The following is a 13287-nucleotide window of genomic DNA, read 5'->3' as shown; positions in this document are numbered from 1 at the left end:
TCCCTCTCTCTCTACCTATTTCCTGAACCAGTATAACCCCCCCACCCCCCCACCCCACCCCTCTGCATTCTGAAATATGCAGTACATGTATAATAGATGTCAGCTCTCCGTTTGCCCTCCTCCCACCACCGGCTCCGCAGTTGGCCTACTTTCAGCTCCCCGTGTGTCCGGCTCGGCGGAACCCTGCGCGGCCCGGGCTCCCTCCTCCGGGCCCCCGGCTGAAGCGGCATTAATCAAAACGGACCGATCAGAGAGGCTCTGACGACTGGGGTTCGTCTGGGGTTGATCTTTGGCCGGTTCGTGAGCTTTTTATTTGCGCAAAAAAAACCAAAAAAAAAACCCCGAAATGCTACGTGAGGACAGAGGTGAGACGTTTCTGTTATCGGCGGGCGCTGAATCATCAGTCTGCACTCCCTCTGACTCCGTGACCTACTTTCTCTCTCTGTCTAAGCCTCTCCTCCTGTTATACCTCTTAAACCGCTCTCTTCTTCCCTCTTTCACGCATCTAATCTCTTTCTCTTCATTTTTCAAGATTGCACAGCGGATAGCCTCGTGGTTCTGTGTTCCTTAATGTGCAACATTAGGTGTCTTCCTCTGTTTGTTCTTTGTGTTCATTCTGTTTTCTAAATGAGACGGAGCGTCAGCTTAACGGTAACCGCAAAAAACAGGAAGAGGGCCAATCGGAAGGCAGAGGGGGAAAGACAACAAGAGGCCAGCAGTCAGCAGTCGACCGGCCCTCCGAAACGCCCCGCCATCCCCACCCCACCTCCGCCCATCCAGGCAGCGCCGCCAGCCCCTCCACCCCTCCTCATGTTTTTCTGACCCACATTTCGTCGATGCCTTCCATTTCATTTGCCTCCACATCTCTTCTTCTTCTTTTCTATTTTTCATCACCCCCCCCCCCCTCCCCCCGTGCATTTGTTTCTCTCTCATACTGTTCTCCTCCTCTCCACATATCTTCCCCTCCTCTCCTGCACTCACATTTATACTACCCCCCCCCCCCACCCCCGCCTTTATCAGATTACTGGCCACTCAGCCTGTATTAAACTCTGGCATATAGAACTTGCTGTGACTTTTGTCGCTTTCAGACTTCAACAGAGAGACTTTTGTGCACCATTACCTATTGGAATGATGATGAGTGCCGAGACACCTTGCCGAAAAGCCCGGAGCATCTGTCAAGCCACACACACACACACACACACACACACACACACACACACACATTTCGTGGATACTCACGGTTCAGCCCCACGTCGTGGTAGGTGAGGATGGCGGGCTTGTTTCCCTTGGGTGCCCCGCGGATCACCACATGCAGCATGCCATAGGGGGTCTCAATGTCGTGTTCCTGCGAAGCACACAAGCACACTCTCACTCACCCGGCGGACACGAACTGACTGAGCACGTCGCGCTTTGCAATAATTGGGCTTGAAAGACAAAAGAGAAGGGAGGTTTGAATTGATAATATATATGTATAATGTCATAAACTTTTGGTGGGCGCGGTGCATTTAGTGGATGAGAAAAGGCACGAGCTCCTTGTGGGCAGGAGGGGATGGTATTCATGATCCCTGAGCTGGGAAGAAAAAATCGAAATCAACAACGTCCATAGATTTGGGTTTTAAAAGTGAAGAAGAATACGGGGCTAATGTACATAGAGCAACTTCAGACACACACAGACCCGGAAGATCATGTATGTAAAATAGTAATAATCTGACAGGAAATGCCATATTAGATCAAAGAGTTCAAAACCCCCTACAACATGAAGCCCCTGAACACGTTGGATATTTGAAAAAGTGAAAAAATTGGAATTGAATACTAAAATCTAAGATGTAATGTGGGAGGAAGCATTCCAAACTGGACATACACTGACGACAAAAAGTATAATAAATAACGTCGAGTCCATTGCGAGTGCTCTTTTGGTGCCTCCAGACATTTGGCTCCTTGTGCGTCCAAACCTCTCCTGTTACGACACACATTTTGTCAGCATCTGCTGGTCAGAGCCAGCCAAACTCAAAATGGAGGTAGGAGATATGCGCACACACACACACACACACACCCCGGCATGTTTTCACACCATAAACCTGTCAGACACAGAGAAACAGCTGGACTGGAAAACCCTCCGTTAACCTGCTGCCGTCAATCTGCAGAACCTCTGTTTGTTTTGCAAAAGAATACGCGCTCACTGCGGAGCGATTACAATAACTCCCAATGACTCACAGCACAGAAACAAACAGCTCTTATAGACGCAGCCAACTGCCAAAATTCCGCATAACCACCCCCCCCCCCCCCCCCCTACGAGCAGCAGATTGTCATGCAGCCACCAGTTATGAGTTAATCCAGCCAGATTATCTCACTATTATTTCAGCGTCAACATCAGTGTTATCTGCAATCAGCAGTCTAATTTGAGGCAGTCACTGCAGCAGGGGGGCTTTGTTTGGACTTGAGGCAAACACGCGATGACCTTCACGCGTCCAGGAGGAAAAAAACACAGGGTTGGGGGGGGGGGGGGGGGGGGGGTTGCACTGCGTTTTGTTTTTTGGATGCTCATCACGATTAGTCGGATTTCTTTTATTCAACTGTCACCTGAGGCCCGAAAAAAAAACATGCTTCAAGGTTTCCGCAGAAGGGTTCACACTTCCTCCGACACCCATGCACACACACACACACACACACACACACACAACACACACATGCTCATTTGTTTATCTGCAGAGGTACGCGCGCATCGGCGTGCTGCACAGCACGCATGTTGGCGAGCTTAAGTGTGTCAGTGGGCCAGAGTCAAAGAATGACCCCATCACTGGACACTGACGCTGCAGTTTTCCCTTCTGCATACAGAACACAGAGACCAAACATGTTCCACATAGTAACACAGCTACCTTTGGTTGCCTGCCAACAAAATTGGTTCAGGATAATATTATTATTATTATTATTATTATTATTTTTTATTTTTTTTTATTTAGCAAAGAAATGCACCAAATTTAACATTTAGAGACAAGCAGCTTAAAACAACATCAGACAAAGAAATGTATTTTGACGTCGTTGACACCAGATCCAAATACAGGGGCTCACACACACACACACACACACACACACACACACACACACTGAGGTACAGTGTACACCCTTCCATCACACGCCTCCTCCCTGCCACTCACCCCATCCCAGCACTCAGGCATGGCTCCACAGTAACCGCTCTCTCAGCCGACGAGGAAGAGGAGGAAGAGGAGGAAGAGGAGGGTGCAGACGAGCGGCCGGGCCTCTCCTGTTTTAAGGGACTAGGTCCTGGTGGGCGCTCGCTGCAGGATGGAGAGAGCTGGACGGTGGACGCTGCAATGTCTTTGTCTGCTCGGCTCTGCTCCCACCCAGACTCTTTAAGCTCGGAGCTGCAGCAGCTCCCCTCCCTCCTCCTCCTCCTCCTCCTCCTCCTCCTCACGCTCTATAGGCGCCCGAGAGACAGGGTGTGGGGGGCGGGCTGGAGATGATTCGCTCACAGTGCTGCCTCCCCTGCTCGGGATTGGTCAGCCGTCTTGCCGGTCTTCAGTCTGAAGGTACTCTCTCCCTCTCATCAGCACCACAGCTCTACTTTGGCTTCTGCTCCTGCTTCCCCGTCTGTCTGTTTTGTTCCCGGCCTGTTTTGGCAAAAACAAAACCGCTGCTATCCACGACTTGACCGTAATGGGGCCCCAACCTTTCTGATGAAAGCGGCAAACTGTCACCGACAGCGCTGAACTTTGAGGGGATGGAGAGCCTGGAGAGCCACAAATGGAGGACGCGGGTGTAGCTTTATATTAGCTGTGTCTGTATTAGCCTAATTCTAGCCTTATTTACTATTTAGTATGATCTGTGTTTGGTATTGTCTTTGCCAGGTCTCCCTGGTGAAATGAAGGTAAAAGAAACTAAAATTAGATTACACAGGGATTGATTTTAAAGTCACAGTGAAATATTGGATTATTCAATCCCCCCCAACACCTCCATCACTTGTTGTCAGATCAGGAAGAAGTGGATGAGGAAGACATGAATAAATTAGAGCATAATCATGCCAAGTTTTTGCCAACCTCCTGCTCTGCTAGCTACTATGACCCCCGCATCTTCAAGATGAGTCATCAAAAATAACAAGAGATGGGTGAACAATTAACACCAGGAGACAGAACTAGAAAATGGCCCCTCGCTGTATTTCCGACGGGAACCACAAAACAACATAAACGCGCCGTCATTCTTTCTACCCTTCTGCATGTCAAGAGGAATTGCTTCAAATACAGCCAAACCCTCAACTCTGGTCCAAATGTCCGGGAGGCAAAACAAAAGTCGATGCGCACTGATGCTAATTTTGCCGCCTATAACGAACCTTAAACACACACAACAAGCGTATCTCCAGTTGAAATGAAATATATTACAATGTAATGATGTTTGCCGAAGGCTGAGAGGCGTACGCACACGTTCAACATGACTGTAATGGTGTCACACAGCGACTACCGTGCACACTCTCTCTCTCTCTCTCATACACACACACACACACACACACCCTCTCTTTGCTCTCTGGTGTCACCCCCCCCCCCCCCCTCCCATCAATTTACGGTGGAAATGTCTTTATGTATATAAAGGGAAACAGGTGATAAGGCCTTCTGTGTTGGTCAGCAAACAACACTTCTAAAAAGGAAAAAAAAATGTCCTCCCCCTCTTCCCTTCTGGCCCCTCCATGTTTAATCAACTGCGCATAGTTTCTTCTTCTTCTTTCCATTCATGGCAGATTGCAACCATTGCTTTTGAGGTTGCACACTGCCACCTACTTTCAAAATAAAAGTCCTCTGCTACTTTCATGTTTTTATAAAAATATGACACGACCTGTGTGCCATCTTTTAAGGTGGAGGGACATCAAGCAATAACATCAGCAACAGCTCCACTTTTTTTATGGCAAGGTGAAAAAATGAATTTGCTTGCGCCTCAATAAAACAAATCAAAAAGTTTAACGAATCTAAAAAATAAATAAATAAATAAAAACATACATTTGACTGAATGTGAAGAGCACTTCGGCGCACTACTTGTAATGAATTCAATTAATTTGACTTTTAATTCCTCACAGCTTTTACTGATGATGCAATCGCTAAAATGTTGCCTCATTAATTGAGAGCTTGCAATGTGCAGCGGGTGAGATCTAGAACAAGAGATTTTCATTGTCTGTAACAACCTTTACAGTTCAGCTAGACACTGCTCTTCAAATGCAGCGTTATTATTTTATTTAATTTTTTTTAGACGTGTCAGGTTTGGAGTGTGAAAGGGAGGTGTTTCGTGAGAAACGTCTCATCACTCCTGTCTGACACTCAGCACATGCCCGACTGAAATAAACCAGCAGAGTCGTTACACGTGTGAAAACTCAACTTCTCGAAAACCGATGGCGTAATGGTTCGGGCAAGTTTACAAGTTGGGAGGGCTCAGGTGCTGTGCTCCGATTAGCCGAGGCGAGCACTGTCGCACGGGGAGGCCAGCACCGTGCGTGGCGTGCGAATGGGTGAAGGAGACCTCAACCGTGAAGCGCCATACAAGGGGGCACCATTTACCGTTTGTTGAATTAATGCACACTCGCGGTGCAACAGAGCTTATTTTTTTCAATTTCAGTTTATATACATTGATCAAGTTGATGCGGTGTTTTCATAAAAAACATAAAGCCACCCCCTCCCAGCTGTGGGCGCCTTTCGTCTTACCTAATCAAGCCATGGCGCTCTTCACGTCTTTATAAACGGGGGAATGTTAAAAGTTATTTTCAGTGACGACATGCATCTTTTGGACAGCGGCCATTGTATGACATCTTGGGCTCAAGCATGCTATCACGCATACAATGCGTAGGTTAGCCTGTTTGCATTAGCAACAAAAAAAAACATGCTAATTTCGACATTATCTTGTGAAAGTTAAGCCTTTTTGTTACTCATTATTACCCATAAAGACTCCAAATGAATCTTGCTGAAATTATATTTAGCACAGGTGTCATAAATAACACCACCGACGGCTCCGTTACACACGGGTGTCTTAGTAAACCGGTGAGCTAGCATGTACAATGCCAGGGTCCTGGGAGTGGTATACCTAAATAGAGGACAAAAATCCTTTTTTTTTTTCTGGCTCACTTCAGCTCACTAAATGACTTTCTACAATTTACCTTTTTTTTTTTTTTTCTTTTTTTTATTAGCCACTCCTTTACTCCAGCTCTTTGCTGTTTCATGCTTGGTATGTAGCATTAGCTTGCATTAGCTCCTGTTCGGGGAGCAGCTGGTCACAGTTTCATACAAAGTAGCTTTCAGTAGGCAGGTGCTAGCATACAGTGGGTATTAGTGTAACAGCCACAGCCACGTGTTTGAATTTTCATACTGAGTGTCGTTTGTCTTGCATGTTTTAGCCGCCATACAAATATCTTGAATTGATCTCGCATGTGTTTGGTCGTTCCCTGAGCGTGAGGCTTTTTTTACCTGGTTTACCTGGATTTGTCGTTTAATTGGCTGCAGAGCGCGAGAACGCGTCTTGTGTTCACTTGTTCATCTGTTGCGGGTGCCCTGTCTCCACCCCACATAAACCTGGGACTTGGGATTTGGCTCAGCACGGGACAGGATTGTTGATTTAGATTTGGTTTTAATCCCTTTAATCGCAACTTGTGTTTAACACCCAGTCCTTGTTTTAAGCGCTCGGCACCTTTTCATTTGATTGCCGCTGTGGCGGGAAACTAGCATGGCGCTCGGTTGTGATATTACATTGATATAAATTTAAAGTAGTTTTACATCTGACCTGTGCTGTACCAACTTTTTATCTTTTTGTTTGAGATGCATCTCTTTTAGTGCTGGTAAATAGAAGTTTTATTTGATTCGGACCGTTTTAGCTCCATAATGGCTCCCTGTGTTTCATCTTTTATAGATGTTCGGCAACATGCTCACAACCTCACTGTGGCAACTTGCGTGTTTTTTTGAAAGCAGAAGGGAGTGGCGTTGTTGGTCTTTTAAGACGTGTGCCTAAAGACCAGCCCTTGGCTACACTAGTAGCAGTTATCCAACATTAGAATCACCGCTCACTGCATATCTAATGAACACAGGCTGATGTAAGCGTTGAGAGCAACTGAAACTGATGAAGCACAGCCGAGTGTGAAAGATATTAGCAAAGCCTAAGTAGGCCACAGTTTAAACGAATAAAAAAAGCAAAGCTGAGCTTGGCGTGTCCTCAAATCGCCGCCACAATCCTGAAGTGAGGTGGTGTTAAGAATATGTCTGCCGGCCTTTTTGTCACAAGCTTACAACCTAATAACAAAGATAAGATGATTAGGAATTGAACAGAAACATCTACAGCGTAGGAGCTGTCAATCTATACTTCTAGTACTAAGTATTGCTTTTTGTTTTGAGACAGAGGCTATTTGAAATGTGGCACACCTCGATACTCCGTCCCAGTACAAAACCTGTTTATCTCAGCCAGGTAACCGCCGAGACATCGCTATTATATATCAGACATGCTGTCATTTCCCACCCATCTGTTCGTTATCTTATCATTAGCGGGCGGAAAATGGGTGACAAATACACCCCCAATTGCATAATGGATTCAAACCCAGGACCTTTGTGTACTAATGACTGCACCATCCCTGCCACTGTCTTTCTTCAGCAGCACATTGGGGGCGGTGAAGTAGCGCTTCCATCGGTAGTCATTATCATCTTTGTTATATTTAGCCCTGTGAAATTACAGCTATCGAACTTCCTCTTTCTCTTTCCTCTGTTGACTCAGGCAGGCATCACTGTTTACCCCGAGTGATACCGAGCCCGAAGAGGTGGCAAACAAAGAAAAAGATGAAGGACGACAGACGGCGAGAGCACAAAAGAGACGAGAAGGTAACAGAGGTGAGAGAGAGAGAGAGAGAGAGACAGAGAGAGGCAGCATAACAGCAGCACACACATCAGCTCATACCTTCCAATCCCCCGCCGGCATCAGCTGTTCACAGCTCTCCTGCAGAGAAAGACAGGCAGAGATAGGAAGACAGGAAGAAAAAAGAAGTTAGAATCAGAAGGAGTTCAGCAGTCTGAACTCTCACACACACACACACACACACACACACACACACACACACACACACACATTTTCCTCACTCATTAAAGGGCGCATCCACTATCGGAGCTGAAGGCAGCTAGGCTTACAGAAGAGCAACACAAGCTGTACACTGTAGGTCCAAACCACAGATACAGAAAAACACAGTTTCCCAGAAAGCACCTTAGCTGAGCAGTATATGCTTTTCAACTGTCTCTGCAAACATACACAGAAATGTATGTCACATATTAAATTTGGGATGAATTTCTCCCTTTATAAACACAAAAACCCACGATTTTGCTAGTAAAAGTGTACTGCATTTGAACTTATTTAAAGAAGTAATGTAGTAGTGCACTGCAGTAGGTTTGTACGGAAGCCCTGAGAGGCAAGGGAGAAAAAACTAATCTGGTGCTCCAGAATCTGATCTTAATTGTTTTGCCAGGAAATTGTTTTAAGTTACTCTTTTTTTTTTTTTTGGCAGGTGAATCTTTTATTGCACTTTTTTGGCACACTCTTGTGGCCAAAATGAGTATTACAATAACAAACAAATGATCCTGAAAACCTTCCTCCTGCCAAAACAGTTTTTTGTCTTGTTGTAAAAATGATTTTACAGATGAAAAAAAAGTAATTTAGAAAAATTATCCTGGAAAAAACTTTTTCACCTGGTAAAACTTGTTTTTTTTTTGTTTTTTTTCAGTTTTACAGATGGGACACATTTCCCATAATGCAACAACATAGTGGCTTTCATGAGACCCTTGTAAACACCAACATTTCACACAACCAGTTTGCAAAGCTTTCCGTTCCCAAGCCCAGGCGGAGATAACCCTGATGACACCTTTATGACATCGTCAGGGGGTAAAATTGGTGCCCCTTTAAAAGCATTCTGAAGGTTCCAACTATGTGAATATTTTGCGCGTGGTTAGTGCCGAAATACACCTGTGTATCTCATTCTACAGAGACAGTAAAGATAACTTGCTCAAGTGCATGTGGGAGACTGGGAACAAATCAGCAGTAAAAAAAAAAAAAAAAGTGAGGGAAGATGTTTTTTTTTAATACAGGATGAAAGAGAGCACAAGCAACCAGATCCCACCCCACCCCACCCCACCCCACCCCACCCCACCCCGACAACAAGTTCAGCTCAACAGTCATCCACGAAGATGAGCTGGGGCATTAGATCAGGCACAAAAATAACATTTGGACTCCCTGACTGCCAGAGAATTCAGAGACACTGATTGGTGACGAGCTGGCTTCAGTAGAAGTGACAGCTGTGCCTGCGCCACTCAAAGCTCTCCAGTGTTTGAGCACTCAAACGCAAATATTTTTGGATACGTGTTTTGTCTTGCAGCGCTGCCTTTCTGAGGAATCTGGTCTCGGCTCCTCCTTCAAGAAGAGATGCGTTGACATAAAACAGGTTTTTTTTTTTCTTCCCAAATGCACACACACTGACGCGCTGGGAAACGTCTAACGTGCCATTTTTCAACGCGCATCAGTAAAGGCTTACTGATCCTAACCTGTGTTATTTCAAGCACATGTCATTAAAGAGTTCCTGCTGTGAAATCTGGACCAAAAAAAAAAAAAAAAGAAGACAGACGTGCACGTGAGGTTAGACACCAGTCGGGAACTGTCAGACAGACGGTTAGCACGCTGCTTCATTGTTTGCGACATGCACACGGAAAAGTCTTAGTTTGTGAGTTGAGGAATTTCTGAAGACATTTCTGAAAGAAAATATGACAGGATTTAAGATGGGTACAAAGTCAAAAGGAACAGATGTGGATTAAGGTAAAGGCGGGGTGGGGTGGGGGGGGGGGGGGTAAAGAAAGTCACATATGAAGTTATTAGCAGTGAAGACTGGAAAAGAAAGGACAGGAGCGGAAGTCCATTGAGTGAACAAAGTCGGATCAGGGACACACCTGAAGAGAGAGAACGACATCGCTAAAAACAACAGGACCTGAAGCTGCCCTTTAAGAAGAACTTCAGATAATATTGAACGAGTATACGCCACTGCACCTTCTCCCGAACGTCTGAAGTACACTGATTTCTCATCTGTACAGAAATGTGCAAGCTGGAAGGGCAACTTCAGTCCCTGTGGATTTCATGCAGATGGCTTATTGTTTTCAGGCGGGACATGCCGGAGCTGACAGTACGGTGGTCGGACCAGCAGGTGGCACTCTTCTCTTTCTTATAACTCCCACCCCCGTAATACTGCAATGTGGAGGATGTGCAGCAGCAGCGGCGGCGGCGGCAGCAGCAGCAGCAGCAGCAGCAGCAGCGAAGCTCAGTGAGAAGGGGGAGCGCTGTGGACCTGGAGTGTGTTGCTGTGGGGATGTTGAGGTCTAGACAAAATGTTTGGCTTGTCTTACCAAAGGTGGTACAAGGTGTCTAGAGGATGCTGACCAGGTGTTATTATTTGGTCAGTGTGATGGGTCATTACTGTAGATGCAGGCCATTGAACTATTGAGACTTTTGCACAGTACGTTAGAGAATCTATGTCCAACAGTAACAACGGTTACTATGTGTTTATATATAAGGGATCTAAAAACAAACATAATAAATTGGTGTTTTATTTCTGTATATAGTACAACAAAAAAAACACCACCAGTGCTGGAATGGTACTATGTGCAATTTAGAGGTATTTACACTTAATTCTATGCTACATTTTTTCTTTACTACTACATTTCAGAGGAAAAAAGTATACTTTTTACTCCACTGACAACTCTAATTACTATGCAAATTAAGATTTTACAACAATATAACACACGTGGTCAGCTTGCGAAATGCGCGTTGAATACAGATTTTATAACCCGACAGCGTGTAAAGTAGTTGGCGTTCGATTTACCGTGACCAGCCACAACCCTGAAATGTTGCTTACATGTAAATGTATCAGTAATAATAATCAAGAAACAGAATATCATGCTGCTGCATGAGGAGTACTTTACTTTTTAATACTTCGCTGATGATGATTCTGTGAGATTTTCAATGCAGGACTTTTACTTGAAATCGAGCATTTTTTACACTGTAATTAAGTTTTTTTTTGTTTGTTTTTTACTGCTGCTTCCACCACTGCAAGTCACAGGTATGATATTTTAACAGTGAGAGCATGTTTTTCCAGCACCGTGCAGACAGCTGGTGTTTTCTAGCGGTTACCAGCGGTTATCGGCCATGTTGGTGTTGGTGTAAGTACATAAAACTGCTGTGCAAGTCCTCTGTAGAGCTCAGAGGGAACGATAGAATTGAACACATTCCCAACGGATTTTATAGACTGACAAATCAATGTCATGTGATTTGTGGTTTATGGTTTAGATCTATACTAAGACATTGTGTGTGTATGCGTGTGACTGGCAGTCGGATGTTTCTGCTTGTTCTGGTGGTTCTGGTAGTTACCGGGAGGACCCCGCTGGTCCGACGGCGGGTCTGGCGGAGCCAGTGCCGTGCGATGACATGCCAGCGGTGAGTGGGGCGGCTGGGGGGAGGGGGGTGGTTAAGGGGCGCGGGGCTGGCGGGGCACGGTAACCCCCCCGATGCCTCCTCTCCTTTATCCTGCTGTGTTGGGAAGACAGAGCAGCGACATACAGTAAACATCAAAATGTGACGCACATCATTCATGATTCACCTCCTGATGCAATGTTTATGGGAGTCTCAGAAATGCGCTCAGTGATCCTCTAAACATTTCAAGCTTCATTTCTGCTCCAGCCAAGCTGAAGATCTGCAGCCTTCCTTTTAACAGAGACGGAGGAACAGGTTGTGGGCGCAAACCTGCTGGATTAGACTATCCACATGCGACTCCGGGCCAGGAATATGCTGCAGTCATGTCACATGGGAAACAACGTGAATACAAGCAATACAATACAAAAGCAGTACAAACTTGCATAAATCCAGTCCCCCCCCCCCCCACCACCGTCCCACATAAAATTCTGCCCAGATACCAAAAGGAAAGTATTCCGAGTACTTCCGAGTTATATTTCCCGGCATGATGGTCTAAGCACTCAAGAAATACAAGACATTTCTTGTGGAGAAACACTGACATTCCTTTATTCACTTAGTCCAATTGGAACAAATTGAGTGGAATCAGCCTATAAATGGCCGACTATGTGTTAGTTGCTAATACGGAGGACATGAGCGCAGTGTCCTCAGTGGTTCTGTAGCTGCAGCCGTGGTTACTTTGAAACACTGAAACGTTACATTATCTATTCCGATTTTGGCTTTTTAATTTTAAAGTTTTTCCTAGTTTTTCCTTTTTTCGTTATTCGCCAAATTTTGGATCCAGCGACCAGAGCTTTCAACGTCCAATCGCAAGTTGGGGCGCGTTTGGGTCGCATTTCTCTGACGTCGTTTATTCCAAGCCATTGCTTTTCAACCACGGGGACATCTCTGCTCTCATGCGCCCGCATGAACTGAATGCAGCATTATTCCACAGCGCGACTTGCTGTGAGTCACACCGGAGTTGTTGCCGGTGTTTCCGCGCCAGGAGGTAATCGCTTGGTAACTGCTCTTAAAGGTCACTCTAGGAGCAGAGTCTAGGTGAGCTGGCAGAGGAGGAGGACGGAGACAATAAAACAAGCGCGCCCCGTCGAGCCACGCAACCAACGCGCCGCTGGGTCGATGCGGCAGCGGTCGATGCCCTCGATAACTTGCGAGCAGCGGGTCGCAACGAGCAGGCCTGATGACCTTTTGCCGGATGAGCGGATCAATCGCAGAGCTGGTCGTCCGTATTGACGCGCAGCATATTTAGGCTACTTCTAATAAGCTACTGAGTCAAAAAAACAAAAAACAAACCCTGACCTACTGTATTTCCTGGGGGGGGGGGGGGGGGCACCGTTTCATTTCTGACACAGCGGCCAAATGAGTCACGGCTAACATATTTAGCCTGGTTCCTCCGGCAGGCATAAGAGGCCTGTCAGGAGCAGAGGAACACTCCACTCTTGTTTGTGGGTGGCTCAGTATGTTGTCTTCATGCTGCTCTCTGGGCAGCGGGGGTTTTGCTGCCTCTTTGCTCCCCACAATGATTTTTTTTTTAATTATTGAGACCTCCCATTCATTTCCCTTTATCTACGGATTGTAGGAATAATAACTCCCCCTCACTCAAGGAAAAACAACAAAACTCTTTTTCAGGCATAAATCTGGCCTCTTCAAGTGGATCTGGCGCGTCTCCACCTTTTCCATCATTCCCACAACGAGGGGCTCTCAAACACCCCCCCCCCCTCCCCCTGCTTCAGCCACAACCTGTTGCTTTGGTAATGGATAAGT

At 45.9% G+C, this 13287-nt stretch overlaps 1 protein-coding gene across 3 annotated transcripts in view; it reads right to left on the bottom strand.

Moving 5' to 3' along the window:
- The window catches only part of ndrg4 (NDRG family member 4), a 36534-nt gene that overhangs the window by 7326 nt on the left and 15921 nt on the right, over nt 1-13287 (bottom strand). For 2 of the 3 annotated variants that reach the window (XM_070907894.1, XM_070907895.1), the window contains exons 1-2: nt 3156-3176; nt 1240-1345 (exon numbers count right to left, since the gene is read on the bottom strand). In XM_070907894.1, the coding sequence (XP_070763995.1) occupies nt 1240-1345; nt 3156-3176 (127 nt within the window). Of the gene's footprint in view, nt 1-1239; nt 1346-3155; nt 3177-7926; nt 7966-11424; nt 11584-13287 lie in introns of those variants that run through there. The other variant, XM_070907892.1, reaches the window with a different exon arrangement.

The sequence above is a fragment of the Enoplosus armatus genome, chromosome 6, assembly GCF_043641665.1.
Source record: "Enoplosus armatus isolate fEnoArm2 chromosome 6, fEnoArm2.hap1, whole genome shotgun sequence".
NCBI lineage: Eukaryota > Metazoa > Chordata > Actinopteri > Centrarchiformes > Enoplosidae > Enoplosus > Enoplosus armatus.
Note: the sequence above shows the minus strand (reverse complement) of the source record. Positions and strands in the feature narration are given on the sequence as shown.